This window comes from Coptis chinensis, chromosome 5 (genome assembly GCF_015680905.1).
Source record: "Coptis chinensis isolate HL-2020 chromosome 5, ASM1568090v1, whole genome shotgun sequence".
In the NCBI taxonomy this organism is placed as follows: domain Eukaryota; kingdom Viridiplantae; phylum Streptophyta; class Magnoliopsida; order Ranunculales; family Ranunculaceae; genus Coptis; species Coptis chinensis.
In genome coordinates, this window is record NC_141460.1 from 93,094,297 (window position 1) to 93,120,957 (window position 26,661).

A 26,661-nucleotide genomic window follows, 5' to 3' on the forward strand; every position below is an offset into this window, starting at 1 on the left:
ACATAACTTTGAATTTTTTTTCAAAGTTCAAATCCCAAACAACATGACCACATAATTTTGAACTAAATCCAAACCGTGTGACCATATCGTTGGAGACTTAGTCCAAACGGTGTGACCATATCGTTGGGGATTTTTCTAAGTTCAACGGTGTGACCATTTTTTATAAGTCAAATCCAAAAACGACATGGCCACATCGTTTTGGGACTCACCCGCACGGTGTTTTATGTTGTTTGGGATTTGAACTTTCAAAAAAAATTTAAAGTTACATTTTGGACTCTTGACCGGTGTCCAAAGTCGTTTGGACTAAGTTTAGGACTTAGTCCAAACAAAAAATCGTCGTTTGGACTAAGTCCAACGGTGTGGCCAAATCGTTTAGGACTTAGTCCAAACGACCTAGCCGGGTCGTTTAAGTTTGGAGTTTCGAATTCAATTTTTTGGAAATCAATAGCATACTTGTAATAATTATTTGTTTTTTGGATTTTTTGAAACTAATGGCACACTTGTAATAATTTTTTTTTTTTGAGCACGCCCAACACAAATTAGGGTCCGGCAGTAACAAATACCAAAATAAATTAAATAAATAAATGAGAAGAAAGAGGTGATCAGTTTCACTGGAAGATGTGTACAGAGTATGTTTGCTATTAAATGTTGCTCTACAATGAAAAGAAAGAATATAGAAGAAAATAATTGGGCAAGTACATTTAGAATGTACCTCATCTAAAAGATCCCAAACGAGTAGAAAAATTACAGATTCTGAATCTAGCTTACATAAATACATCCAAAACGAGCTTACCAACGAAAAGGAATCAAGTTATTAAGTATTTCATATAGAAAAGAGTTGAGATCGTCTGCCCTGCTGCATGGAATTTTGGATTCTGAATTTACCATAGCCACGTTCCTTGTCAACTTGACAAGCAGGTACACGGTACACACACTTTATTGTTCCTGCAAAGAAAACGTGTGTTATTGCACACTTTGCCTAACAATCTGATTTGGCCAATAAGTGAAAATTCAGTCTGCTTGATAACTAAACTGTCTAAGTTGTGATCATCTATCCCAGTAAGATTCTTGTCACACCCCAAATTTCCAACAATATTTAAAACAATTATATTTAATTATCTGGAAACCCAGGGTGAAACAAAACCCAAAACCCTGTTATCAAACACGATATATACAAAAACTGAAATCAAAAGAAACGAAAAGGAAAAATCCTTAAATCATATTATTAAACTATAAAGAAACTAACCAACTCTTCAGAAAATCTTAAACCAGAAGACTCCAAGAGCAACTCCAAATCACGTCTCCTTATCCATTTTGACTCCACCATCTATGTTCCCTAAGAACACACCCACGTTGCAAAACAAAGCAAACATGGGTTGACAAATTGAATTTCTTTGGTATGAGTAGACTAACAACAAAATATATATAATAATATTTCAAATGAATAAATATAACATTACAAACAATTTCAACTTGGAAGACAATATAGTTCCGTTTTCCAAAAACGGCGTGTAGTTTCTTCCCAAGTAAGATTTCACCCCCAACATACAAATTCCAAGAATCTCATATAACAGTACTCGTCATTTCCACTTTCCAAAATAACTCACAATACAATACCACTTATATTCCATTTATTAACTGCACATATGATAACCTAATTAAAAATGAGTTTGGTATACCTTACCTTTAAGCCAACACGTCGTCTTAGGGTAAGATATTTACGTCCCTGCAGAAAAGATTAATAGATCCTACCCTCCTACAAAATAGAGTTAGACATCACAATAAAATGATTTATTTCAACCAGTCAAAATTTCATTCATAACCAAACCTCATTTAAGACATTTAAGTCTAATTGATATGACTGGTTCGCTCTCAAGATATTCGAGAATACCACTTATCATAATACCTATATCAAGGATAGTCATTCATATGACATTATTACGTCATAAAGTTTCTGCATGCATAATCATAGATCTCAGACTATCACAAGTCATTAATAGTTTCGTAATAACATATCAAGTTATAGTCAATTCACAGTCACATAGAACTCACAATCATTTATTAGTATTATTCACCGTCACACTTCATATCTATAGCATCACACAATTCATATATTTTTTTACTTTAGTATCACTTTCGCCTACTTATGAGAGCGAGAAAAAGTCACAACCAAGGAGTACATTCATCCCTTGTGAGTATCAACTCATACAAACCACGTAAACATTTATCATAAGAAATCATAGACATCATATGCAATAACTCCATCACACGTAAAATCAATATTTTTACTTTGCTTATTAATTATCTTGTTGACTCCTTTATTCAAAGACACAGCCCAACCTTTAGTTCCTACTCCATGATTTGTACTACACACATTTGCCAAATCACACATATCCGTCGGCGCCTCACTCACACCGAAAGTACCACTACAAAACATATGTCCCAAGCGGGGATATCGCCTCGTGAAACATACTTTCATCTTGTAAACTCAGAACTTGTGAGTCACAACCATCTCTCGGGCTTTCCATACACATAATCACAAAGCCTCTTTTGGGCATAACAAAATATCGGTCATTCATGGCACATTCAATGAATACCTTGGGTCATTCCCCCACATTCAAGGAATACCCATTATAACACTAACGGCCATTTCATGGCACATTCAATAAATGCCCCGAGTCATTCCCCGCCACATTCAAGGAATACCCAAACCTACATTCCCGTACATTCAAGGAATACGACCAACCCCAAGGCTTAATACCTTAGTTCCTCTAGAGGGCGATCCAAACTATTGGGTCATTCATGGCACATTCAATGAATACCCATCTATCACATGACATCACAAGTCATAATATCTCATTACCAAATCTCGAGCGTGGAGAGTTCTAAAGATGTGGGCGACACATTAAAATATTATTATCACTTATAATTATACTAGCATTACTCATGTCAAAAAACATACCACACATGCAGAGAGTCATTTTCGCGCGTCCTTAAATATCCTTGAATGTAAAAAAAGGACTTATAATCAAGCAAATACAATTTACATAACCACACTCATATACACAATATCGTAAACAAATAATTCATTAGCCCAAATTCAAGTCCACACACAATAATGTCCAAAACAGATCCACATATACTAAAGTCTATATTCATATACAACTTCTATCTCACATATATATATATTTATGTAGTCTCAAAACAACAGTAATTTCTAACACAATCACATAATTACCACACAAAACTAATATATATATATATATATATTATAGATATAGTGGCTGCACTTTTGTTCAAAGTCGCCACGATCCAAATCTTTTCGGATTGGAATCAAGAGCGCCCGTAGTTCTTATCGACCACATAGTCAATGCTATAGTTTTTCCTACATTCATCCAAATGACATGTAACTTAATTATTTAGAAACTAAGGTATGTAGGTATACTTTTTTTCATGTAGAACCCGAAGTCCCAACCTCAGCCCATCTAGAAGAAAACTTGGGTCAAAACGGTAAAAATCCTAATCTTCAACAAATTAGATTTGGACGGACTATCTTCGAATGGCTCAACTCTTTCCACAGGTGTCCAAACGAGACAAGGCTTTTGTGTTGAAAAGCTGACACACAGAACTTACTTTCTCATGTTTTACAAAAACACTCAATCTCATTCTAAATGTTCGATAACTAAGCTCGAACACAGTGCGCAGAAACTGATTTCTGACGCACTATTTTCTGCCAGTCAAACTTCCAAACACCATAATTAATTCCACGGGTCTCGGAATGCGATGAGGCCAATTGTAATAGAAAGCAGACTTCCAAATCTTACTTTTTTATGTTTTATAAAAATTCTAACTCTCACCCTAACTATTTTAAAACTGGACTTGAACATAGTGCGCAGAAACTAATTTCTGACGCACTGTTTTCTGTCAACCAAACTTCCAGACCTTATATTTATCACCACAGACCTCGGAATGCGACGAGGCCAATTGGGTTGGAAAGCAGACACATAAAACTTATTTTTTCATGTTTTGGCGAGAGTTTGAATCTGAACCTAACTATGTGAAAACGTGGTTCGAAAACAGGCACAGATCCGGATTTCTGCAGTCAGAAAATTCTGACGTGCTAACTTTCGAACACCGTAACCATATCCACAAATCTCGGAATGCAACAAGGTCGATTGGGTTGGAAAGCAGACTTTCAGACCTTATATCTTTATGTTTTCCTAAAATTATAGTTCAAACTATATCTAAATCAAAATTTAGTTCGAAATCAGACCAGCGACAACACTCGGTATTCAATCATGGAACAGACAAAGATATATTCATGTATCTCAGTCAAACATTTCTACTTTTGACCACATATCATTCAATTGTATATGAATTTACTTCACTCTGTAGTTGTGTGTAGAAATTAAACATGGTAATTCCCCAGACGGTGGGTTGTATTCACATAAAAAAAATATGTGCATCCCATAGCTTAATTTCCGCTCTCTCCAAAGTTTCCATTCTATACAATATAATATGATGGTTCAATTTTAATACGGTGGCTGTGACACTCAAAAACAAAAAGGAAAGCACCAACAAACCTATTTCCAAATATTTATATATATGTCAGCCACCATTGACTATAGAGAATATACCCATGACTATTTATGTATAACCAAAGTAAGGCTTGAGTTCGCAAGAATGCCAATTAAATCTTTTTGACCACATCAATATTTTCATTACAAGGTTCCAATATATAAAATAAGTAAATAATTAATAGAATCATATGATTATCAATCAAATAAATTTTTAAAGAACATGTTTAGACTACTCACCCGAGATTGCAAAAACATTAGTTAGAGTCTAGTAAAGAAAATCGGAAAGTGATGCTGCACCGGAAGCCAATACCTCTTCTTCTTCCATTTTCTTTTCTCTTTGTTTTTAAACCTAGAACTCTCTCTCTCTTTTAGAGCACGTCCCTTCTCTTTTTATTTTTTTCTTTTTCTTTTAAAAAAACTCTCCCCAAAAACAAGAAGGAGTGTTTGGTAAAACCAAAACACCCGAAACCCCCATCCCTTATTTCCAGCAACTACTAATCCCACTTCCCACGTTTTTATTATTCTATCTTTATTTCTATCTCTATCTTTTCTTTTTATTATTATTTAATTTTATATATATTTAATAAAAATGGGAATGAAAAATAGGGTTGTTATAATTCCAAAATTCCAAAAATGGCGATGATTATTCTTAGGAATCAAGATACGTTAATAACCATGCAGGAAGTATATTCTTAAGATATTTTTTAAATTGTTGATGGGAATTTTGCAACCATCTTTCAAAAGAGAGAATGGTTGCAATGAACCATGGAGTGCCCATAGGACTGTTAATGGATTGAGATGATTCAAAAGAAGGGATACCAACGTAGATTTAATGAACAAGAATAAAAATGAGGTGGGGTTTCTTTCAAAAAATGGAGCCCATAACTTTGGATAGTCGTGATTTAATGAACAAGATAATGAGGTGAAAAAAGAGATTTTAGTAGCAACTTTAGTAGCAACTTTGTTCTTTATCAATCAAAAGCTGCTAATTGGAGGGACACTTTAACTTTTCTTATGTTCACTCCTGATCCTCTTGATCCCGTTGAGTTGCCAGCCGTTTGCAGGTAGTATAAAATTTGTAGTATAGTATTATTAGTAAGAGCCCGCAGTGGTTAATTATTGTGTAGTACTAAAATATGTCTGCTCCATGTTACGATATGACAAGTAATTATTGTTTGAGTGATGGTGCCTTCAAATTTTTTGGAAAAAAACATGTTAAGTTCAGCATATTTTTGTCAGTGAATATTTGTTGATAGGGTTATTTAATCTGCAGGGACATAGCTGTTGATTATACAAAGCATGTTACCGAACTAGGAGATAGTCTCTTTGAGTTATTATCAGAGGCTATTGGGTTGAAACCTGATCACCTAAAGAAATTGGAGTGGGCTCAATCCTGTGTCTTAGCATCTAATTACTATCCAGCATGTCCACAGCCAGAACTAACTTTAGGAGCTGCCAAGCATAGAGATCCCGCATTTCTGACCATCCTTCTCTAAGACAACATTGGCGGCCTCCAAGTTCTTCATCAAGATCAGTGGGTTGATGTCCAACCTATTCCAGGAGCTTTTGTAATTAACATTGGTGATCTTCTCCAGGTATGTTTCCTAAAGGGCGCAGTATTGTTTTATCTGAAATATACTACATGTCTGGCTCCATATAAAGTTCGCGATTCAATACTGCAAAATAATTGGATGTACTGTCCTGAATTTTTATCCTCATGCAGATTGTTTCCAATGACAAGTTCAAGAGCATAGAGCACAGGGTTCTAGCAAATCTTGTTGGACCAAGAGTATCAATAGCATGTTTCCTAACTGTATGTCTGAATATGACCATGAAGACTTACGGACCAATCAAGGAACTACTTTCAGATGAAAATGACCGTGTATACCAAGATCTCACAACGAAAGACTATATCCAGTATTTCAGTTCTCAAGGGGATGGGAAGTCCGGCTTGAATAATTTGAAATTATAATGTAATCAGTGAAAAAGGAAGGGATGACAAAAAAAATGCTGTTAATAGTGTAATGGTGACTAATAAAGTAATAGACCCTTTTGGAAGGAAATCTATTGGTTTTTTTTGCATTATAAATGCATGCTTGTACAGTAAGAATCTAAAGACCTAATATGAAATATGACAGGTATGCTGGAAGAAGTGTATTCAGTGTATGTACTATATGTTTGGAGGAGTGATTTTTTGCTCCGAGCGTTGGTTCCTCCAAGCACTCCAAGGGTTTCATTTTTTCCAAAAAAAAAAGAGTAGTTACACCTTGCACAAAATCCTCAAAATTTCCAATTTTACTAGTTTATCCCTCAGTCATAGAAAAAATAAAAAGGAAATGGAAACAAAACAAAAAATAGGAATCAAAATTAATATGAAAAGGGTGATCTTGGACATACCCAACAAAACACTCTCCTGCCCCATAACTAACAAATTTTTTTGCCATACCCCAATAACTGTAATAAATCCAATAATATCTCCCAAATAATTTGGGGTATTTCCAATAGGGGAATAAGATTAAAAAAATTAGAAAAAAAAATAACACATGTCTTTTTTGTTACCCGTTTTTCTGTTTTTGTTAGTGAAAGTTTCTTTATGCCCATTCTTCTTCCCCCGCTCTATCTTCTACCAAAGGGAAAAAAAAAAAAAACCTCTTTCGAGCCTTGCAAACACAGTGGTTATAGCAACAAACTATGTCTTTATGTCGGAAGAACTTCAGTGGCTATAGCTCGGAATGAATTGGACGTTGAGGATTTGAAAGCCCAAGCATCATTGGTATGTAATCTTCACTTATTATAAACGGTCATTTTACATATTAATTTGATTACCACGAGGTTTTGAAATAGATAGTTCTTGGGAAAATCTTCAATGCATATATTGGAGTGATTTCCTAATTTCTCAATCTTTTTTTGCAAGTTCAAGAGAATGACGTGGCCGGAATGAAAGGAGAAATGGGAAGCATGGAATCATTTGGTAGTGGCAAGGTACGTTAGTTCTCTAAACTCCTTGTATTGTCAAACCAACAAGAAGTTTCTTCTCCTAGGTCTGTGAGCCTGGTTGTTGATCTTGTGAAGATGTTCCCACTTGTATACGAAAAATGCAGTTATTGTGTTTCTTTTAAATTTTTTGTTTGGGTGGGAGTGAGCCTTGTGGTTCATTCCAAGTAAAACATTCAACACCAATAAATTCGTGTAACTTCTACTTCTATACTTGAAATTTAAATGATGTCCTCAGTTACTTAGTTTACCATGGCTAGATTTGCATTACAGAATATTACTACATTTATTTCAATTTACCTGCGTTAAAGAATATTATATATTTATTCATTTTGATTTACTTGCATTAAAGAATAAGAATATTTCATACTTAAGAATGGATTAACTTTTTGAGCGTGATGCTCTTAGAGCATTTGCAATGCCAGTGACTATAATCCCCCCTTATCACCGCCACCTCAGCACTTATTCACCCTCTTTTCACCAAAATGGTGAAAAACAAGGTGAAGCTGTGCAATGCAAATGTGAATAAAATATCTCGGACGAGATGTTAGATTCCGTCTGGAGGCTTTTGATTGAGACGGAATGTAACATCCCGTCTGATGACTCAATATGAACAGACGCGAACAGGCTCCATTTTCACTTTCTTCCCAACCTCCATTGCGATTTTCTAGCCTCCATTAACAACCTTTTCTCATAAACTTCCATTTCTAATGACTTCTCCCCCCCCCCCCCCCCAATGCATCCCCACCAACCTCACCACATGAAGAGCATTCCTAATGGTTTGGAAATGTCAAAATATCCAAAAAAAGGGGCAAAAAGGATCGTCGTCAAGAACACAAAATATGGGCGAGGAGGGCGAAATTGAACTTAGGTTCAATTTTCCACCGCGTTGTGAAATCGAGGAACACCCACCATTAGCGTCAACATCGGTCCGACACGTAGCAAATCGAGTGGCGGAGTCTCAAGTAAGTTTTAGATTTTTTTTTTATGTTAATTATTATTATTTATGTTAGTTTATATCAAGTTTGTTGTTGTGTAATTAGTTTGAATTTGTCGCATTGTTTTAAAAAAAAATAGTTGTAATTATATCGTATTGCGTGTTGGTTGAATGTAGGAAGTACACCTATGAAAAGTGCGTTGTGCACTTTCAAATGTTGTGTCGTGGTGGCGTTGTATGAAATAAAAAACGGATCCTAATTTTGTCACGGTTACCAACATTATAGCGGCCACACCATTTGGAAACTTTTTGAATTCTAATTTGGGACAAAATGATCAAGCGTTGTTGTTTGGGATAGTTTAGCGGTGGTAGCAAACTACCCACACATTCCATTTCCCATGGGGTGAGCTTGGGATTACCCTTCTTGATTTCACAATGCTCACGGGTATCCCAATTAGTTATGGAGATGTTGTTCCTTTTGATGAAAATTTAGAGGTTTTTACTACGGCGATGAGTTTCTTTGAAGGTTTTAATTTGGTTGAAGCTGATGAGGAAGACGGGTTTTTGAGATTATCGGCTGAGCAGTTTAAGAGAGGAGCTATAAGTATGAGTTGGTTTACTTCGAGATAATTTGAATAGACTCAAGGAGAAGCCGAAAGACTATCATATTGGTGAGGAGTCGATCCACGAATATGTACGTGCCTTCCTATTCTACTTTGTTGGTGCGGTATTATTTGGATATGTTGATAGTTATTTACGTATCGGGTGGATGGCCGTTGTCTCAACGTAGAGAGGATGTGGGATTATGACTGGGGTCAATCCATCTTGACATGCCTTTACCGCTGCCTAGACCTCGCAGTTGAGACGAAAGCTGCTAAAGGCAATTTGGGCGGCTTTGTTTGGATTATACCGGTAAGTCTTATTTATTAAGTTATTATTTCATTTCATTTATTTATCTAATTATTAATGTTGACATGTATATATATATATATTGATATTGTATTTTATCTATTGATTTAGTATTGGTGGTACGAACACTTTCGTGTGATGCATCCTGTGTTGAAGAGGTTGGAAGAGGATGAGACTCATGACCTGATTCCACGTATTCAAGCATGGGGGCTTCATCGTAGGCAGAGGGGGTATGGGGATCTATCACATAATATTCATAACACTCGTCAGCAGATTGAGCTTTTAGGAGCTACCCGAATTGAGTAGCAACCTTGGGCCGAGTCCTTCATATTTTAGACCACTTATGCGGATATTCCAGATATTCCAGAGAACACTGAGTACCGTAGACTATCCTATATGTGTCATAGAGCAATGTTTCAATGATACTTATAGGGTCAGTAACTACATGGTACCTTGGGGACAGATGTTGGTGACAAGTATCTAGAGAGATTGTTATACCTTACCTACCACCTATAGATATGACAGCCTCTGATATTCTTCCTACTGCTCTTTCACACTATAGAGCAAACCCAAATGATTGGCCGACGATCGCTTTCATTTTACGGAGACTATGACTTGTATTGGAAGAGGGTTGGTCGAGGTCTCTTGCTAGGTGCGTTATACCGGGGCACCAATTTTGAAGGGGTTACTTCTGAAGCATTGAGGCCTGACATTCATTTCCCAGAAGGAGTGGAGTTGCCACAGTCACAACCCAGGGTGTTTTATGATATTCAGATGCCACAAAGAACTCCACAGATATTTGATAAGGATGACCTTTGGCACTGGAGCATGATTACTTCTCAGGGGCAAGATATGAGCATACCTATTCCACCAGTAGATGTTGTAGTGGTAGCAGATTTGTCAATACAGTTGGAGCAGTTAGCCGAGGTTAGTATGATTTGAATTTATTCATGATTTGTTATTATTATTATTCATTATAACCCCTAACATGCATTTGTTTTGCTAAACAGGATGAAGTAAGGTCGGAGCTCCTTAATTACAGCTCTCTCAGTTATGCCATGCGTGCGTCCTTCATGGAGTTCTCTCGTCGCAGTTTTGAGTACTTACAAGAAGAACGAAATTGAACTTTGCAGTTTCAGAGACGTGTGCAAGAGTTGGAGAATGTTGCAAGTGCCATACCTCAAGCTCAACCTCAACCAGAGAGGCGACAACGACGTAGGGGGGAGAGCTCTTCGACTGAGCCTTCTCGTAGGGGGAGGAGGTCTCAGTAGATATTTTTTTGTAGTTTGTAATAACTGTGCGCCATTACTTGTCTTATGGCGTTTGGGATTGTTGTTTGTAACGACTTTTTTATTAGTAGGTTTTTCTTTGATGAGTTTTGGATATGAATATGTCATTAAACAAAGGAGGTTATGTCCAAAAAATTCAGAAATTATAAGTTAGTTTTTTTACCGTGTTTCTGTGTTAGACTTGGGTGTTGTTTATGATTGTTGTTTGTCTTATTTATCATTTTCAAAGTATATTAGCAGGTTTTGGATATGAATATGTCAATAAAACAAATGAGGTTATGACAAAAAAAATTCAAAAATTATAAGTTCGTATGTTTCCAAAGTATAAGTTCGTATGCTTCCAAAAATTTCACATTCGTTTCACTCATTTCACTCGTTTCACTCATTTCACTCGTTTCACTCATTTCACTAATTCCAAAAGTTCGTAGGTTAGGCTAGATCTCGCATTTCACTCATTTCCTATGTCTTGGTTGAAACAGAAAATTTTGATGGAATATCACTAATTTTTGCAGGTGGTTTGGTTCTGACAGGAAATAGTGTATGGGGATACCGAGACGGAATGTAACATCCCATATGGTATTTTTAGACTGAGACAGAATGTTCCATCCCACTGCGCCTTTTACTATTCCATACATTGGAATTATGGATGGTGGCCCATAAATTGGAATTATTGAGGATACATTTGGATACAATGTGTTGTCACTTGGAGAGTGAACAAAAATCTGATAAAATGTGTTGTCAATTGGAGAGTGGACCAAAATCGAACTATCACATGTGACCTTACCTTTCATATTTCATTTTACTCTTCTTTCTTTTAGATCAAACAAACAAACATCCATCTTCTTTCCCACAACCAAGCTAAAAATAGAAAAAATGTCTAGAGAAGAAAGAATTGCATTTAACTAAAGGTTATGGGGAGGATCTAGTAGTAATAGTTTGTCTTCTGGTTTTACCGAGTCGTCTTTTGGTACTTCCGCTGAAGATGACTACATGAAAAGAGTAAGAGATGAGCATAATGATATGATGAGGCAAAGGAGGAGGAGGAGGTTGCAATTATTATCCACTGCTGGGGCATTAATGACTTAAGCAGCCATTGAAATTGAAGATGTGGATACAGACAAACGCGGTGGATCTGTGAAGAGCAGAGAGTACACGTTTAGAGATGGTGGTGATTTCAGTAAACAAAAGATAATGAGGGATTACTTCACAACACCTTGTAGGTGGCCTCCTCATAAGTTTAGACGAAGGTACATGATGACAAGAGAGCTTTTTATGTATATGTTGAAAACTGTTGCAGCATTCGACGATTACTTTAAAGACAAGGTGGATGGATTGGGTCGGCAAGCAATTTCTGGGTTATAGAAGGGATTAGTTGCAGTTGCATAATTAGCGACTGGTTGTTCTTCTGATTCAACGGATGAGTATTTACAAATTGGAGATTCCACAGCAAATGTATCTATGAAGCATTGGTGCAAGGCAATAATCACGGCGTTTGAGGAAGAGTAGTTGAGACGACTAACTGAGGCAGACATTGCTAGGATATTATTAGCTGAAAATGTGGCAAGGGGTTTTCCAGGAATGCTTGGATCAATCAACTGTATGCATTGGGTGTGGAAGAATTGTCCAAGTGGATGGGCTGGAACACATGTAGGGTACAAGAAGGAACCAACTTTGGTACTTGAAGTCGTTGCGCATGCATTAACTTTGTTGAATCGGCATTGCTTCTTTGGCTTACCGTGGTTCGCGATAATGACATTGCGTGCTTCATCGTTCTCATGTTTTGAATCATTAGAGCAAGGTGAGGCTCCTGCTGTTGCATTTAATGTGAATGGTAATGACTACAATATGGGATATTATCTTGCTGATGGTATTTACCCAAAATGGGGCACATTTGTTCAAGCCATTCGTTATCCAAGAAATAAGCATGAAAAAATCTTTACTCAATGTCAAGAAGCTGCAAGAAAGGATGTTGAAAGGACGTTTGGAGTTTTGCAGGCACGATGACATATTGTTAAGGCTTCTACGCGTTGTCATAGTGTTGTTGTTCTTGGAGATATAATGAAGGCATACATTATAATGCATAATATGATTGTTGAGAATGAACGTGAAAGTGGAGTTTGGAATTGGAAAGGTCAGAGGAATGAAACAATACTTGCGCTCTTTCAGGAAGAGGATGGTTTTCATTTTGTCTATCAGATGATTGAAGCAAGAAATAAGATCAGAAATGAAGTTACACATACTAATCTTCAAAAGGACTTAGTTGAGCATGTTTTTAATTGGACTGGCATTGAAGAAACAGCAGATCCGGTACCAATTTATTATCCAAATTGGTCTAATCCAGAGGAGGGAGAAGGAGGCGAAAATTAAAATGAAAATGAAAGTGTATTTCCTATGTATTTCCTAACGTGAACTATGAAATTCCAAAGTATTTCCTATGTATTTCCTAACGTGAACTATTAAGTTCCAACGTATTTTCTATGTATTTCCTATGTAATTACAATAAGTTATTATGTGTTTAATGAGTTGTGTTTTAATGAACTATATTACAATGTATTTTAATTTTATTGATAATTGTATTTCTATGAAAATAATTATACTGGAAAGAACATACATAGTGCATTAATTAAAAAAACAGTGAGATAAAAATACATAGTTCATTAATTAAAAATACAATGAAATTAAAATACATAGTGCATTAATTAAAAAGACAATGAAATTAAAATACACAGTGCATTAATTAAAATACATAATGCTTTAATTAAAATAAAATACTGGATATTACATAAGCTTAGTTAGAGCTAGAACCACCTCTAGCCCTTGCCCATTCAGCACATATTTCAGCTTGTTGTTGCTTGATTAAAAAAGCGGTATCGGGATGGAGGACACTTGTATCGGTCGCTAAAATCTTAGCTTCATATTGCATCTTTAGAAGCCGATTTTTTTTCCAATTGAACTTGATTTTTTTCCATTTGAATCCGATTTTTTTCTTCTCTTGCCATCATAGTTCTTTGACCATATGCAAGTTCCCTTTCCCTAAGTTCTAAGCATTTTTGTGTTTCATTTGCATCCTGTGAAAATATATCCTCTAAACGTGTAAAGTAACCCTCCAACATCCAACATGGCTTTCTTCGATCCAAACTCCATTTCTTTAGGGACGATTTTTCTTGGTTTCAACTCCACCAACACTTGGTGAATTAGAAGTTGAATCTTCACCATCCAAGAGGACCTTGCCTCAAAAATGTTACTCCACTTTGGATTATCCTTGAGTATAACATAACAATAATCAAGTGAAAAAACCGTTTTTTCTTGTAGTTGATACGTCATCCTTGCCTCGGACAACTAAAAAATAAAATGGTGGTAATTAGACTAAAATAATCACTAAGACTAAGATAATTAAACTAAAATAATAATTAGACTAAAACTAAAATGGAAATAATAAATGCACTAAGATAATTAGACTAAGACGGAAATAATTAGACTAAAACTAAGATAATCAATAAATTCCAAATTGACAACATTGTAATTACCCGGCTTTGTATTGTTGTACCACTTGCATGTCGAGCCTCCACAGCATTCACAATTGCAACAAACTTGTTCATCATTTTTGAAATATATTTCCATCTACCGCTAATTGAATCGGAAGACCTATCCGACCCACGTGCTTGATTGAACTCGTTTGTTACACGATTCCAAAATCCTTTTGCATTTTGGAAAACACCAACAATGGAGTCTTCACTAATTTTTATCCAAGCAAGACATAGATCTTGATCTTCGGACATGCTAAAGTGAGTTTTTGCTTTTGCTTGAGTGCTACCACTTGCTTGAGATGCTTGAGTTGATGCCATTTGATATTTTATTTTTTGAAGAACTGATTTTAAAGAAGAAGAAATATGATATATGATTGTTGGAAGTGTGAGTTGAAATGAAACAAATGTTGTATATTGATAACCCGTAAAAACAATAGAATCCTAAATATTAATGTTAACAACACTAATACGTAATCCTACCGTTCTTACGCTTAAATCAATTCTTCTTACTCTCAAAACATAATCATACAATATAATGAGTAAGGATTCGTTCCACTCTTAACTGTCTAGACTTAAATTGAATTCAACTAATCAAACCCAAAAGGAACAATGGTGAGAGTAATGATTTGATGTGAAATTTCTATACTACCATTCCCAACACAAGAACAATAATAAGAACATGTCATTATGAAATAAGTAATTAACTTTATAAATCTAATAGAACAATAAGAACAAAATATGATTGAATGAATAACAACTACTTATTAATCTAATGAACAATAAAAACAATGATTCAATACTCAAGAAATAAACTAATTAATCAATGTAAAACTAGATCTAGAACTAAGGTTTAATGGCTACTTTTCTTATCCTAACCTAATTTATTTTCTAACCTAACTATCTACCATTAACAAAGAGTCAAGCTCTTGTTTTTATACTTTCAGATCCAAAAATCGTGCATGGGCTTGGAGCCATGTTTTGGGCCGGAAAATCGGGCCCAAAACCCAATTTCTTTAGCCCAAAATGGGCTCTTCAGCTGCAGTTGGCTTCGACAGATATTTCATCCACTTTTGCTCCTCTGATTGGGTCAAGGCTTAAACCATTGGAAAGCTCTTTCCGAGCCGGTCGTTTTGACATAAGATACTCCCAATTCCGAGGTCTGAGTCCAAAGATACGGCCTTCGGAAGTTCTGCTGACTTGTGCACTATTTCTGCCTGTGTTGACTTTCCAGCTTTTGACCGGGCTTTACAAAGGCTTTGTCTCCTTAAATCTTGGCCTTTATTCATAGAACTCCTTAGCAACCGACCTTTGCTCCTTTATCTCGCTAAAGTGGCACATTTCTGCACATAATGGACTTTTAAGCCTGAAATGCATAAAAACACGTAATCAGTATTAACTCTTAATTATTACTCACATAATTGGTCTAAAAGTATGATGGTTAAGGGGTTAAAACTACAATTTTGGGCTCTTATCATATATATACCAAAGTTTTTTATTTTGACCGTTTTTTACCATTCTGACTTTCTGACCGTTGGTGAACTAGCCGTTAGGACTCCGGACGGGATGTTTGATTCTGTCTGGAAAAAAAGAAATATAGCAAGACGGGATGTTGGATTCCGTCTGGTGAGTTTTGTAATCCAGACGGAATCCAACATCTTGTCTGAAGTTAACAAGTCAACCACTATCTCGGTGATGAGTTTCACCTTGAAATCAACTGGGAAAAATATTCACCAAATAATCACCTCTGCATTGCAGAGTAGTTTTCCCCCAAAACTGGTGACTATAGTCACAAACCCTTGAAATCCCCTGCATTGCAAATGCTCTTATATATAAACAAGCTATCGGTAACCTTTGTATGTCTTGTATATTGTTTAAACCTTAAAGACTAACCCATGACATATTTGAAAACTATTTGCAGTATGCATCTTGTGCTGGATCTAGTTTTTGGCAATTCGGTCCTACAAGCAACATTGATAGCAGGCATGTCTTTTAAGGGCTTGATTCATTAGAGTCCTTTATCCATTTCAAAGTTTATACATGTTAACATGATGTCCTGTACATTTATTAACATCTCCTGAAGTGCCAAAATGGCCTTCTCTTTTACTGAGTACATTTACTTCAAGATATGTGTATTAAGGTACCTTGTCATATATTATATTGTGTTGCAGCGGGAGTGGTCTTTGAGCAGACAGTTTCGAATGCAAAAGTTTAAATTTCAGAAACTGAAACTCTGCTCGGCAATCAAGATATAAGCGAAGTGGATGAGAAAGATAGATCTAAAAACAATGAGCTAGTATTTTCAACTTCGACAAGCAGTAGTTCAAGAGCCTCTTAAAGGTCAAATGACTAAATGCCGCCAGAGCGAGTGGCCCACTTATTCCTAATATTGCGCTTTAATCATTTCAAGATCTGAAAAGTGGCATGTACTTGAAAGGTTAGCTTCTCTTTTGTAGTTAATGTTTTAAATACTCTCTTCCTAAATTTTTTTTCCTAAAGGGGTTCTGTAATTATAACATATAGCAAATTAACACGATAAAGGATTTGGAATCTTTTACTATTGTTTGTACTTGCTCGAATGTTCACCTTTTGTCCAATATAGATAAATCAAAAGAAGATAAAACATTTCTCATTTAAAATTTTGGTTTCCTAGCAAGAATGTGCTGGGAAGGATAGTAATGATGGTCTAATGAAACTTTTTCCTTGTAGTATACTGTTAATTTATTTAATGAGACATTTATATATAGCCACTTGAATAATTTTTATTGTGTTTTTGTCATTGTTAGATGTGGGAATGAAGTTCTATCGATAGGTGAGAAAGGTAAGCATGATGTAAGAAGAGTGCCTAGTTTCAGTGGTCCTTTGATGCTCCCAAATCGTGCTTCTGCAAACAGTTTACCAGCTCCCATAAGATCTTCGGGAGGTAATAGAGTTGTGAATTCTGTAAAAAGCTACACATCTTGCATTAATCCTGGCTGAGACCATGTGTGAACATTTGGTGGGTTTGGCATTGGTCGAAACAAATGGAAATGGAAGTTAAAAAAGATGGTTGATTAACCAAGGCAGTCTCATTGAGTCGTTGTCCATATAATCTTCTTTTGCAGGATTTAGAGATTCTTTGGATGACAAATCAAAGGGCAGTGTGGTCCAAATAAAAGGCAGGTTTTCAGTCACCTCTGAAAATTTGGATCATGTAAAGGTACAATTCTACCTATCTGATTCGTTCGTTCATTTGTTCGTTCGTTCGTTCATTCTAAAACCAGATATATTTTTTTTCAAACTAATTCAAGTATGTATCCCCAGGATATTCCATTGGGTGCAGTTCCACACCGACGGGTTTTTCTCACCATTTAATTGAAGCTTCTTTTCTAGCTTTATTATGGTTCTCTGCTTATAGTTTAGTATTTTGTCTTCCAGTGTTGCGGATTGGTTACTTGATTCCAAACAAGCGGTAAGTACAGTTTTACCATTTCAGTGGAATATTCTCATTTTTGTCTAGTTTAGCAACACTTACAGTAGAACAAGTAATCAAGACAACAAGAATTGTTCTCCAATCTCAGTGGTGGTGCTAATAAGATAGTTGTTTTTCTTCCCAATGCCGTGATTTTGCAATGTCGTCGGACGTGGAAGTTTATAAAATTTCTCTAATATTTTAGACTTTAAACAAATTCCAGGAGTTACTCGATATAAGGCAGAAGCAACACGGTGGAACACAACTTGTGGAGGAGATAAGAAGACAAGCAAATGATGTACTTTCTTTACACTTCTCGTTACCTTATTCTTGTTTTGAGTTTCAACTGTTGCATGAATTCATTTCTCTATGATAAATATGAATGTGATTCATTTACATTTTGTCATATGACTTCACTTTTACTTAAATAAACAGGAGAAATTGCATATAAATAAAGATGACCTGAAAAATAGGAATCAAATATAAATAAAAAAAATTGAAGTTCCAAGCCAAATATATGCAAAAGATTTTCGACTCTTAGAAAAATATGTTGTTGAAGGAGCGAATGTGAAAATTGTTGCAGGTTACTGTGCGGCTAGGCGTCACTTGAGAGGCCTAGAGATAGTAAATGCCGTAGTAGTGTTACAATTATGTGCTTAACAACTATGTGTAATGGATCTTTAGCTTAAATGGAAAAAGCCCTTGAGAATTGGACCATGTCTTCAATGTATCTCAAGAGATGGTGGTTCAAGTCCACCAAGATCCTTCAATGATTTGTAGAAATATCGTCTAACTAGCCAAGGTGTGGAGCTAGAGACTGTGGTTCTTGATAGCTCGCGTTGAATTGTAAGTGGTTTTGTTTTTTCTTTAATGCATTTCCTTACTTGATAAGAGTTGTAAGTGGTTATGTTTTCTTTTTAGTGCACTTTTTTGCCTGTTTTCTATTTGAATCTCAAAACTAGAGGAAATCAAATACAAACCTCACAGCAAAGATGATGTGCTTTTGAAAACATTTGAATAGAATTAACGAGAAATAAATCCCTGATATCATCAAGGGTCTCAAAATTCTTTTCCTTTAGTTTTTCCTTGTATTTTCAGGTATCAGTAGACTGTTACAGAACCTAGAAAAGAGGGCAACAGAAAAAGAAATCTATGCTGCCACTAAATCAGCTCAATTATGAAACCCAAGTTATGTCAGTGGCAAATGATCACCCACCTCCACTTCTCTTTTTGTCGACTATTTGTTCTCTCATAAGCGACTGCCTTCACCTCAGAATCACCCTCCAGTCTTCCTTATATTTCAAAGAATCAACACTTCACTTCACTTCCCATCATAGACGACGGAAAAAAATTAAAGGGGCATCAACAGAAATAACAAATTGGTGAAACAGCAAAACCTCATATTGCCAACAACTAAATGAAACATTGCCATAAGCCAAATCTTTAATCATATCGCAGATCAAAGGATTAAAGTCACATAAAATATTTTCCCACTTATGCTCGATTTCTTCATCTTCATCTTCACTTCACTTCCCATATACTAGTATTTTTTTTTTCTACTTCTCTTCATGTTCTCTTTGGCCTTGTTAATGAGTTCTTGAAAGCTAAACGAGTCAAGGTCAGACGATCCACTCACTTCAAGTTGAACATCTTCATTTAAATCAGGTAGTCCGCACATGTTGGTTAAAGAATTGGGACATGCAGCTGCTTCACCAATGTTAGAATGAACATTTTGGTTGTTGCTTGTGCCTTGAGCAATATTTGTATCACCTTGTTCTTCAAAAAAGAAATGAGTATGAAACAAGTTAAAATGTTACGCAAAAGTGAAATAAGACCAAGCCAACCGAAAAAACAAACAAACCGAGATATATAATATTACTACAAAACTCTTAAACTAAACTACATACTAAAAAACAACAAATAATCGATGCTCATTACCAACAAATAATCTACTTACCTAAAAACAGTTTAATATGCAATCGTACACAAGTATATATACATATATGACAAACCTTTCTTGTTTATGTTTCTTTTTTTTGAAGTCCCCTGTGTTGTGCTTGTGCGCTTCTTTTTAGTTTGCTCATGTACAACCTGCTCAACATCTTACTAAAATTAATTCAACAAGCTCAACATAATTTAACAAACTCAAATCAAGAACCAAAAATGCTTCCACCCAAGTCCAAATATATATATATATATATATATATATATATATATATATATATATATATATATATATTTTTTTTTTTTTTTTTACCTTCCTATCCCAGTCGGCAAGTTTTTCTTGAACCTTTGCTATCCACAAGTCAGCGATGCCCGGGTGGGCTAGATTGTGGTAACCTAGTATAACTGGTGGCAAGGGAGCATCATCACTAAGTCTAAGCGGCACATAATGTATGTCGTTATTTATATGAGCAACTGAGATAATGAGAGTATGCTCCGCAAGTCTGGTGGAGTTCTCAAAGGAAGGTAAGTTAACGACTGCTTTGGTGCTAGGGTGACAAACACACAATTATAAGCACAAGCAGTTAACCAACCCATGTCAGGAAGTTCAAACCACTCAGTCGGGTTCATCGTCATCGACTTTGTACATTGTAAATTTTGAATTAAGTGTTCGAAAATGGTGAATCCAGACCATTCAATGTACTCTTCTGCACATTCCATCAACTCGACCAACAACCTCTTCCTCACGGTAAACCATCTAGTCTCGTCACCATAGTTCAATAATCTTGCTATGGACCTGTATCCACAGTGTCCATCCCCAAGGACATCCTCACATAAAACAATAAAGTTGTTAAGCAATGGATTCAAATCTTCTAGCAAAGATGTTTAAGCTGGCTTCTTAGGTGGTCTTCCTATTTTTTTAGGTACTTTTTCAATTGCTTGTGTTTCTCCTTGGTTCTTATGTGGTCTGCCTCTCTTCTTCGAAACTTGTTCATCACTTGCTTTTTTCTCCTCTTGTATCTGTGCATACTCAAAAGCAGATGGTTATCTTCTTGTGTCATTCTGATATTGAGTTGATACTTTCACATGTTTCTTTGAAATTGATGGTCTACCTTTGACATTGAGTTTTTCTCGAGGCTCTTCCATGTGTGTAGTCTTTGGATCAGCAAGTTCTAAACATTTCTTCATCAACATTAGTTTTTGGTATTCTGGTAAGCAATTGAACTTCTTCTTAATTCCTTCCACCTCAGGTGAAATGTCCAGTGACCCTCTTGGAAGTTCCATTGGCTCAAAATCAAGTTGCCGCCAACGACGATCTATGGACCTCAAGGGTATGTAACCATCACCAAGTTTTACCATATGTACCAACTCATGAGCACATGGAAGACCACAAGTACGCCTCAAAACACACCCACATTCTTTTTCATAAATGCCCACTTTGTTTGAATGTACAAGTTCTTTCGACAACATATCAATCGCCTCCATAGAGATAAATTCTCTAATCTCAGCTGTATGCCTTGTCTCGACTATAATGACGCATAATGTTGCGACTAATATTAAATGAAGCTTGTATATCATTGAGTTGATTTTCAAGGAGGTTATCATTCACATCCCAATTTTGGTACAAATTGCCGTGTGAACTCCTCAAATTTCTCTTCAAAGATGAATGTTGGGATTCTACTCTATTGCTGGTGTGAGTGTCGAAGTGCATCACTAAATCAACATAAGCCACCACAAACTGTTCCTTGTACTTGTTCAACAACTCTTCGACGTACTGTACCACACGTGTCATATGTGCATATTCATTTCTAAACACAACCAAATTTTTATTATAGACATCTTCAGTAGGTGAACTGAATAAATCACAAACCATTTCGTAGAACTTCCGAAATTCATTGTTTTCTTCAAAAGATTTTTTACAGTTAGTAATCACATTAGTCTGAATGTGCCAACGACAAAGGAGGTGTTTAGCCATGGGAAATACACGCGCCACAACATTCATCAATGCCAAATGTCTATCAGTCATAATGACTTTCACACTAGATGCCTTGCCTTCCAAAACATTGTATAACATTTCCAAAGCCCAAACAAAGTTATTTTCCATCTCTGAATCTAAATATGCAAAAGCAATAGCAAACGTCTTCATTGTAGACGTAAACCCAACAATTTCTAGCAATGGCAGATTGTGAAGATTAGTCATGTAGGTACAATCAATAATCAACACTTCTGGAAAACACTTGGCCAACTTAATTGATCTCAAATAAGCAAAAAATGATCCTTGCATTCTCTTGTAATCAGGTTCTCTCTATGAGACTCATAGTAATCGCGATCGTCCAACATCTTCAATAATTGTTGCATCTGTGATCTCCCTTGCAATTTTGTAAGACGATGTTTCGCTCGAAAATTGTAGATGGTACTAGGGTTGACAAATTCTCTAGGCCGTCTTTCTTTTTCAAAGCATTCAAAATTTCTCTTGGTTTAACACCAGCCTCAGACATCTCGATCACAATCATTTCTTCATCTCGTGTTAGCCTTCCCACAAAAAAATGGCATGTAAGATTTTTAGCAAGACGGTGATTATGAGTTCCGCAAACTATTACTACTTCCCATCCCCCTTGATTACGTTGATAACCCTTCAACTTAAATGAACACTTGCACTTTTTCGTTCCTATCTGTCGAGGGAGTTTCATGGATAGCTTGTATTGATATGTCTTCTTTGGTTTTTGAGGTTTAAAAACACTACCTCTCTCACAAGTTAAAAACACCCTAGGTCTTCGGCCACTTTCAACGCTAACCGACTTTGCAATGATAACCATAAAACCAATTTCTCTCCCTACCTCTCTGCACCAATCAACAAGGTCTTTTCGATTTTCAAATACCTGTAATCATTTTGTTATAGATTGTATTACATCACCATTTGGAAAAACGATATACTAAATTTATAAAAGTGTCTTCAAGTTCTTCTCATTTGCGGTTTGTAAATCGTCGGTCGATTAGGACAAACAAAATTAGTTTTTTCGTCGGGCTTTCTTGCTCTTCATTTTTTCGACTCATAATTCGGTTGAAGCAAAGACAATGCATTTGGAGATGCACTACTAATAGGATGAGGCTGTTCAAAGTAAAATTTTAAAAAAAAAATGGTTTAGGTTTCTTATACTCAGTATGCACCAAAAAAAATAGCACTTTGTTTAATATTGCAAACAAACTCACATTTTTGTTTGGTGTTTGTATCTGTTCATTGTAGTAATCCAAAGTATAATAGTCTTCTGCGTTCTCCCATTCGTCAAAATTTGATTTTGAATTTTTTTTCTTCATCCTCATTCGGTTGGTATTCATCATCGTTACTTTGGTATGATTGATTCAAATCAAAAGTGGGTGTTTGCATGTTTATTGATGAGATAAAAGAATAAGAGGTTATTGGAGAAGGAAAAAAAACCGCAGTCTTTTTCTTCTGAATAACGTAGAGTAAATGACTTGTTTTAGTCAATAAATATCTTGGGTACGTCTAATAAAAAAAAGGGTAATTTAGGAAGCTAAGTATGTCTAAAATCATTTTATTTATTTATTTTAAAGTTGGGGTACGGGAGTGTTTTGTTGGGTATGTCCAAGATTACTCTATGAAAAACACGATGGATGTATTAAGAACAAACTAACAAGAAGATGATATTATTGTTATTAACACGTTTTTGGAAAGAAGATGAAGAAGAAATACACACGTTTGTTGGTTTATTTCACTTTACATTTTTCAGTTGTAACTTCCCTCTTTTTGTGGAAAAGATGAGACGTGTATGGCTCAAAATTCAGCTGGGGGCAAAAAATCACTCTATTTGGAGTTTCAACTTCAGGGGTGAATGAGACAATAGTCTGAATTACAGTGCGACGGTTGGTTTCGAAATATTTATTGATTTTCAGTGAGCCCATGGACCGGGCTACTGGCAGCCCAATATATAGGTCTCGGCTTGGTTTCAAATGCAAGTAGCCAAATGCCCAAAATACTTTTTGTTTTTTACAAGAATTTTTTTTTGTGACTTTCATCTCTCTCTCAGAGCATTCCCAAATGATTCAAAACATTTGCCCAATGTAAAGGTGAATATAAAGTGACTATTTTTCCAAGTCAAAACGAGAGTGAAACCTTCAACCGAGATAGTGACTGAGTTGTGAACTTCGGACGGGATGTTGGATTCCGTCTCATGTGTGTGTGTTTTTTTTTAAAATTGGTTTTTCGATTTTTTCTCGGTTTTTTTTTTAACTTCAGACGGGATGTTTCATTCCGTTCAGCGCATTTTTTCGATTTTTACATTCAGACAGAATCCAACATCCCGTTCGAAATTATTTTTCACCTTTGCATTGGGCAGTCTCACTTTGCTTTTTGGTGGAAAAGAGGAGAAATTCAGCTTACGTGGAGGTGAATAATAGTGGCTTGCATTGGAAATGCTCTCATTAAAGTCACCAAAAGCCCTCAACAATTTTCTCTCTCTCGTCATGACGTCATCTTGCCTCAAATCCCTCAACAATTTTTTTTTTTTTTTTTTTTTTTTTCTCGATAATAGACAATTTTTTTTTTCGATAAATATCTTGCCTCAACAATAAAACTATCATGGGCGTAATTGTAATTGTGTAAACAATGTTTCAGTTGACGGTCCAAAGAAATTTAAATTTAAGCCAGGCCTCACTTCTTAACAACGCACTAATATTTAAAGAACGTAACGGCATGGAAAAATACTCACTGTAGCGCACTAATATTTAACGAACCTAACTGCATGGAAAAGTACTCACTGTAGCAATTATGTTGGTAGTTCGCAACTTGGTACATAGCAAGAAAATCCAATACTTGGTCTCCCCGTGTAAGATTCCAATGAGATATCTAATATCTTGTAGTATTTAGGACACGTTTTTTTGATGATTTCTATACAATAATCATAATAATTATCGACCTGTATGGTTATATATGCTGGTCACTTATCCAAGAAATCACAACAGAAAGAAAAAATGGCAATCAGCAGTGATCCCCTTCTTTCATCTCCCATACTTGAGCCAGTTTACAACCGAGTAGAGGACCTTAAGGCTTTTGATGACACCAAAACCGGTGTTAAAGGACTAGTTGACTCTGGCATACTGAAAGTCCCTAAGATCTTCATCAGACCACCAAATGAACTTGATTACAAGTCGGATTCCAATCTAAGCCAGTTTCAAATTCCTATCATAGACCTCAAAGGTATTGAAGGTGGCAAGAAAATGCGTCAGGAAATCGTTGATGGGATTCTTAGTGCATCAGAGAAGTCGGGTTTTTTCCTAGTTGTGAATCATGGACTCCCTACAAGTGTGATGGAAGAGATGATTCAAGGGGTGTTTAGATTTAATGAGCAAAATGACGAGGTAAAGAAAGAGTTGTATAGTCGTGATCGAAAGAAAAGAGTGAGGTTTTTTAGCAACTTTGACCTCTATACATCAAAAGCAGCTAACTGGAGAGACACTTTGTACATTTCTATGTTGACTCCTGATCCTCTAGATCCAGATGAGTTGCCAATCGTTTGCAGGTACGAACTAATTTGTTGAGTGGTAGGAATTGAAATTAAGACAGGCGAACTAATTTGTTGCAATTTTACTAATTTGTTGCAATTTTATTTGACAACTTGTTGCCTGATTACCAGACCGACAACTATTGCCTATGCAAATCATGTGACGAAGTTAGGAGACACTCTTTTTGAGTTGTTATCAGAAGGTCTTGGTCTTGAAGCAAATTTTCTAAAGCAAGAGAAATGTACTGAATCATGCAACATAGCCTTTCACTACTACCCAGTATGTCCAGAACCAGAGCTAACTATAGGAACTGCAAGGCATAGAGACGTTGGTTTTCTCACTATTCTTCTTCAAGACAGCATTGGTGGTCTTCAAGTTCTTCATCAAGATCAATGGGTTGATGTCAGTCCTATTGCAGGGTCTCTGGTCGTAAACATAGGAGATCTTCTCCGGGTATGTTTTCTGGAGACAATAATGCAGTTTTGCAACACTGCCACACCTAATATTAATGGATCAAATAAATCACAAGAGATTGATTTCAATCTAAATGTTTATGTTAACGTTTTCTGCGCAGATTATCTCGAACGACAAGCTTAAAAGCGTAGAACACAGAGTATTAGCTAATCGTACTGGACCAAGAGTATCAGTAGCGTGCTTCCTTGGCCAGCGTTTAGACTCCACAAAACCTTGTGGACCCATCAAAGACTTGATTTCAGATGAAACCCCCCGTATTTATAGAGATATCTTGATGAAAGAATATGTTGATCATTTTTATTCTCAAGGTCTTGATGGCAAGTCTGGTTTGGACTATTTCAAATTGTGACTTGGCAATAAGAAACATAATGGTTATGGATATGTTAAAATCGAGATGATATCTGGTTACTGTAACCGAGTTTACCTTGTGACCCGTGGAGTTATTCGTTTCCCATATCAAGAGTAATTTTGTTAAGGACGACAAGATTTGCAAACATGTCAGACTAAAGTTTCATTTCGTTTCTGAAAGGGCGGCGACGGCAAGTCAGGTTAATTAAGACTATTTCACTATGAATGCCTGTTTGTATAATAGAAAGAACCAAAGTGGTAGTGTACTGGAAGAAGTTTATGTTTTTCGATTACAATTATTCCCTATTGAGCAATAAAATTCCCTATTGAGCAATAATTTTGAATGAATTAAAATTATTGTCTGTATGGTAGTAACTCGAGAGCTAGAACTTAGAACTCGCAAGAACAGGCCGGAGCTGCACGGCCGAGAACGTTGTTCATGAAAACAAGTCAATGCTCCTTGCTCTCAGCTACTTTCTCTAATAAAATAATGAGAGCCTTTTCAGAAACCGTCGGTTGGGTTTGTCCAACCAACAAAGGCATGGGAGCTCAGGGGCTCCTGTGATGCGAGAAGTCACCATCGGATGGGAACCTCTTTCCCCTCAAGCGTTTAGACTTTAGAGTTATTCCAGTATGTCCCCATCTACACATGGTTTTCACATGTAATAACATTCACATTCGCCCAGCGAAC

The 26,661-nt window shown here is 36.0% G+C and overlaps 3 protein-coding genes, 2 long non-coding RNA genes and 1 pseudogene across 6 annotated transcripts; 3 read left to right on the plus strand and 3 right to left on the minus strand.

Annotated features, from left to right (window-relative positions):
* Positions 1-700: 700 nt before the first annotated feature.
* LOC147500182 (uncharacterized) lies at positions 701-1,327 on the minus strand. Its single transcript, XR_015196238.1, has 2 exons — positions 1,247-1,327; positions 701-945 (listed from the first exon to the last, which is right to left on the minus strand). It is a non-coding gene; the product is annotated as an uncharacterized LOC147500182 (long non-coding RNA).
* A 4,101-nt stretch (positions 1,328-5,428) lies between these two features.
* Positions 5,429-6,732, plus strand: LOC147500183 (1-aminocyclopropane-1-carboxylate oxidase homolog 1-like; annotated as a pseudogene). Its single transcript, XR_015197060.1, has 4 exons — positions 5,429-5,433; positions 5,513-5,644; positions 5,854-6,175; positions 6,304-6,732. The product of XR_015197060.1 is annotated as a 1-aminocyclopropane-1-carboxylate oxidase homolog 1-like (transcript).
* A 1,567-nt stretch (positions 6,733-8,299) lies between these two features.
* Positions 8,300-9,832, plus strand: LOC147500184 (uncharacterized). Its single transcript, XR_015194641.1, has 3 exons — positions 8,300-8,539; positions 8,689-9,423; positions 9,532-9,832. It is a non-coding gene; the product is annotated as an uncharacterized LOC147500184 (long non-coding RNA).
* A 9,392-nt stretch (positions 9,833-19,224) lies between these two features.
* On the minus strand, positions 19,225-21,113 carry LOC147500185 (uncharacterized). Its single transcript, XM_086563608.1, has 6 exons — positions 20,709-21,113; positions 20,556-20,648; positions 20,104-20,456; positions 19,942-20,062; positions 19,697-19,775; positions 19,225-19,460 (listed from the first exon to the last, which is right to left on the minus strand). Exons 1-6 carry the CDS (start codon positions 21,111-21,113, stop codon positions 19,225-19,227), a joined length of 1,287 nt encoding a protein of 428 aa, XP_086419734.1.
* A 19-nt stretch (positions 21,114-21,132) lies between these two features.
* Positions 21,133-21,912, minus strand: LOC147500186 (protein FAR-RED ELONGATED HYPOCOTYL 3-like). The gene has a single exon (XM_086563609.1). The coding sequence runs from the start codon at positions 21,910-21,912 to the stop codon at positions 21,133-21,135; it is 780 nt and encodes a 259-aa protein (XP_086419735.1).
* Positions 21,913-24,592: 2,680 nt separating this feature from the next.
* Positions 24,593-26,307, plus strand: LOC147500187 (1-aminocyclopropane-1-carboxylate oxidase homolog 1-like). Its single transcript, XM_086561868.1, has 3 exons — positions 24,593-25,165; positions 25,280-25,601; positions 25,723-26,307. The coding sequence occupies exons 1-3, from the start codon at positions 24,618-24,620 to the stop codon at positions 25,969-25,971; spliced, it is 1,119 nt and encodes a 372-aa protein (XP_086417994.1). The 5' UTR covers positions 24,593-24,617; the 3' UTR covers positions 25,972-26,307.
* The last annotated feature ends 354 nt before the right edge of the window (positions 26,308-26,661 follow it).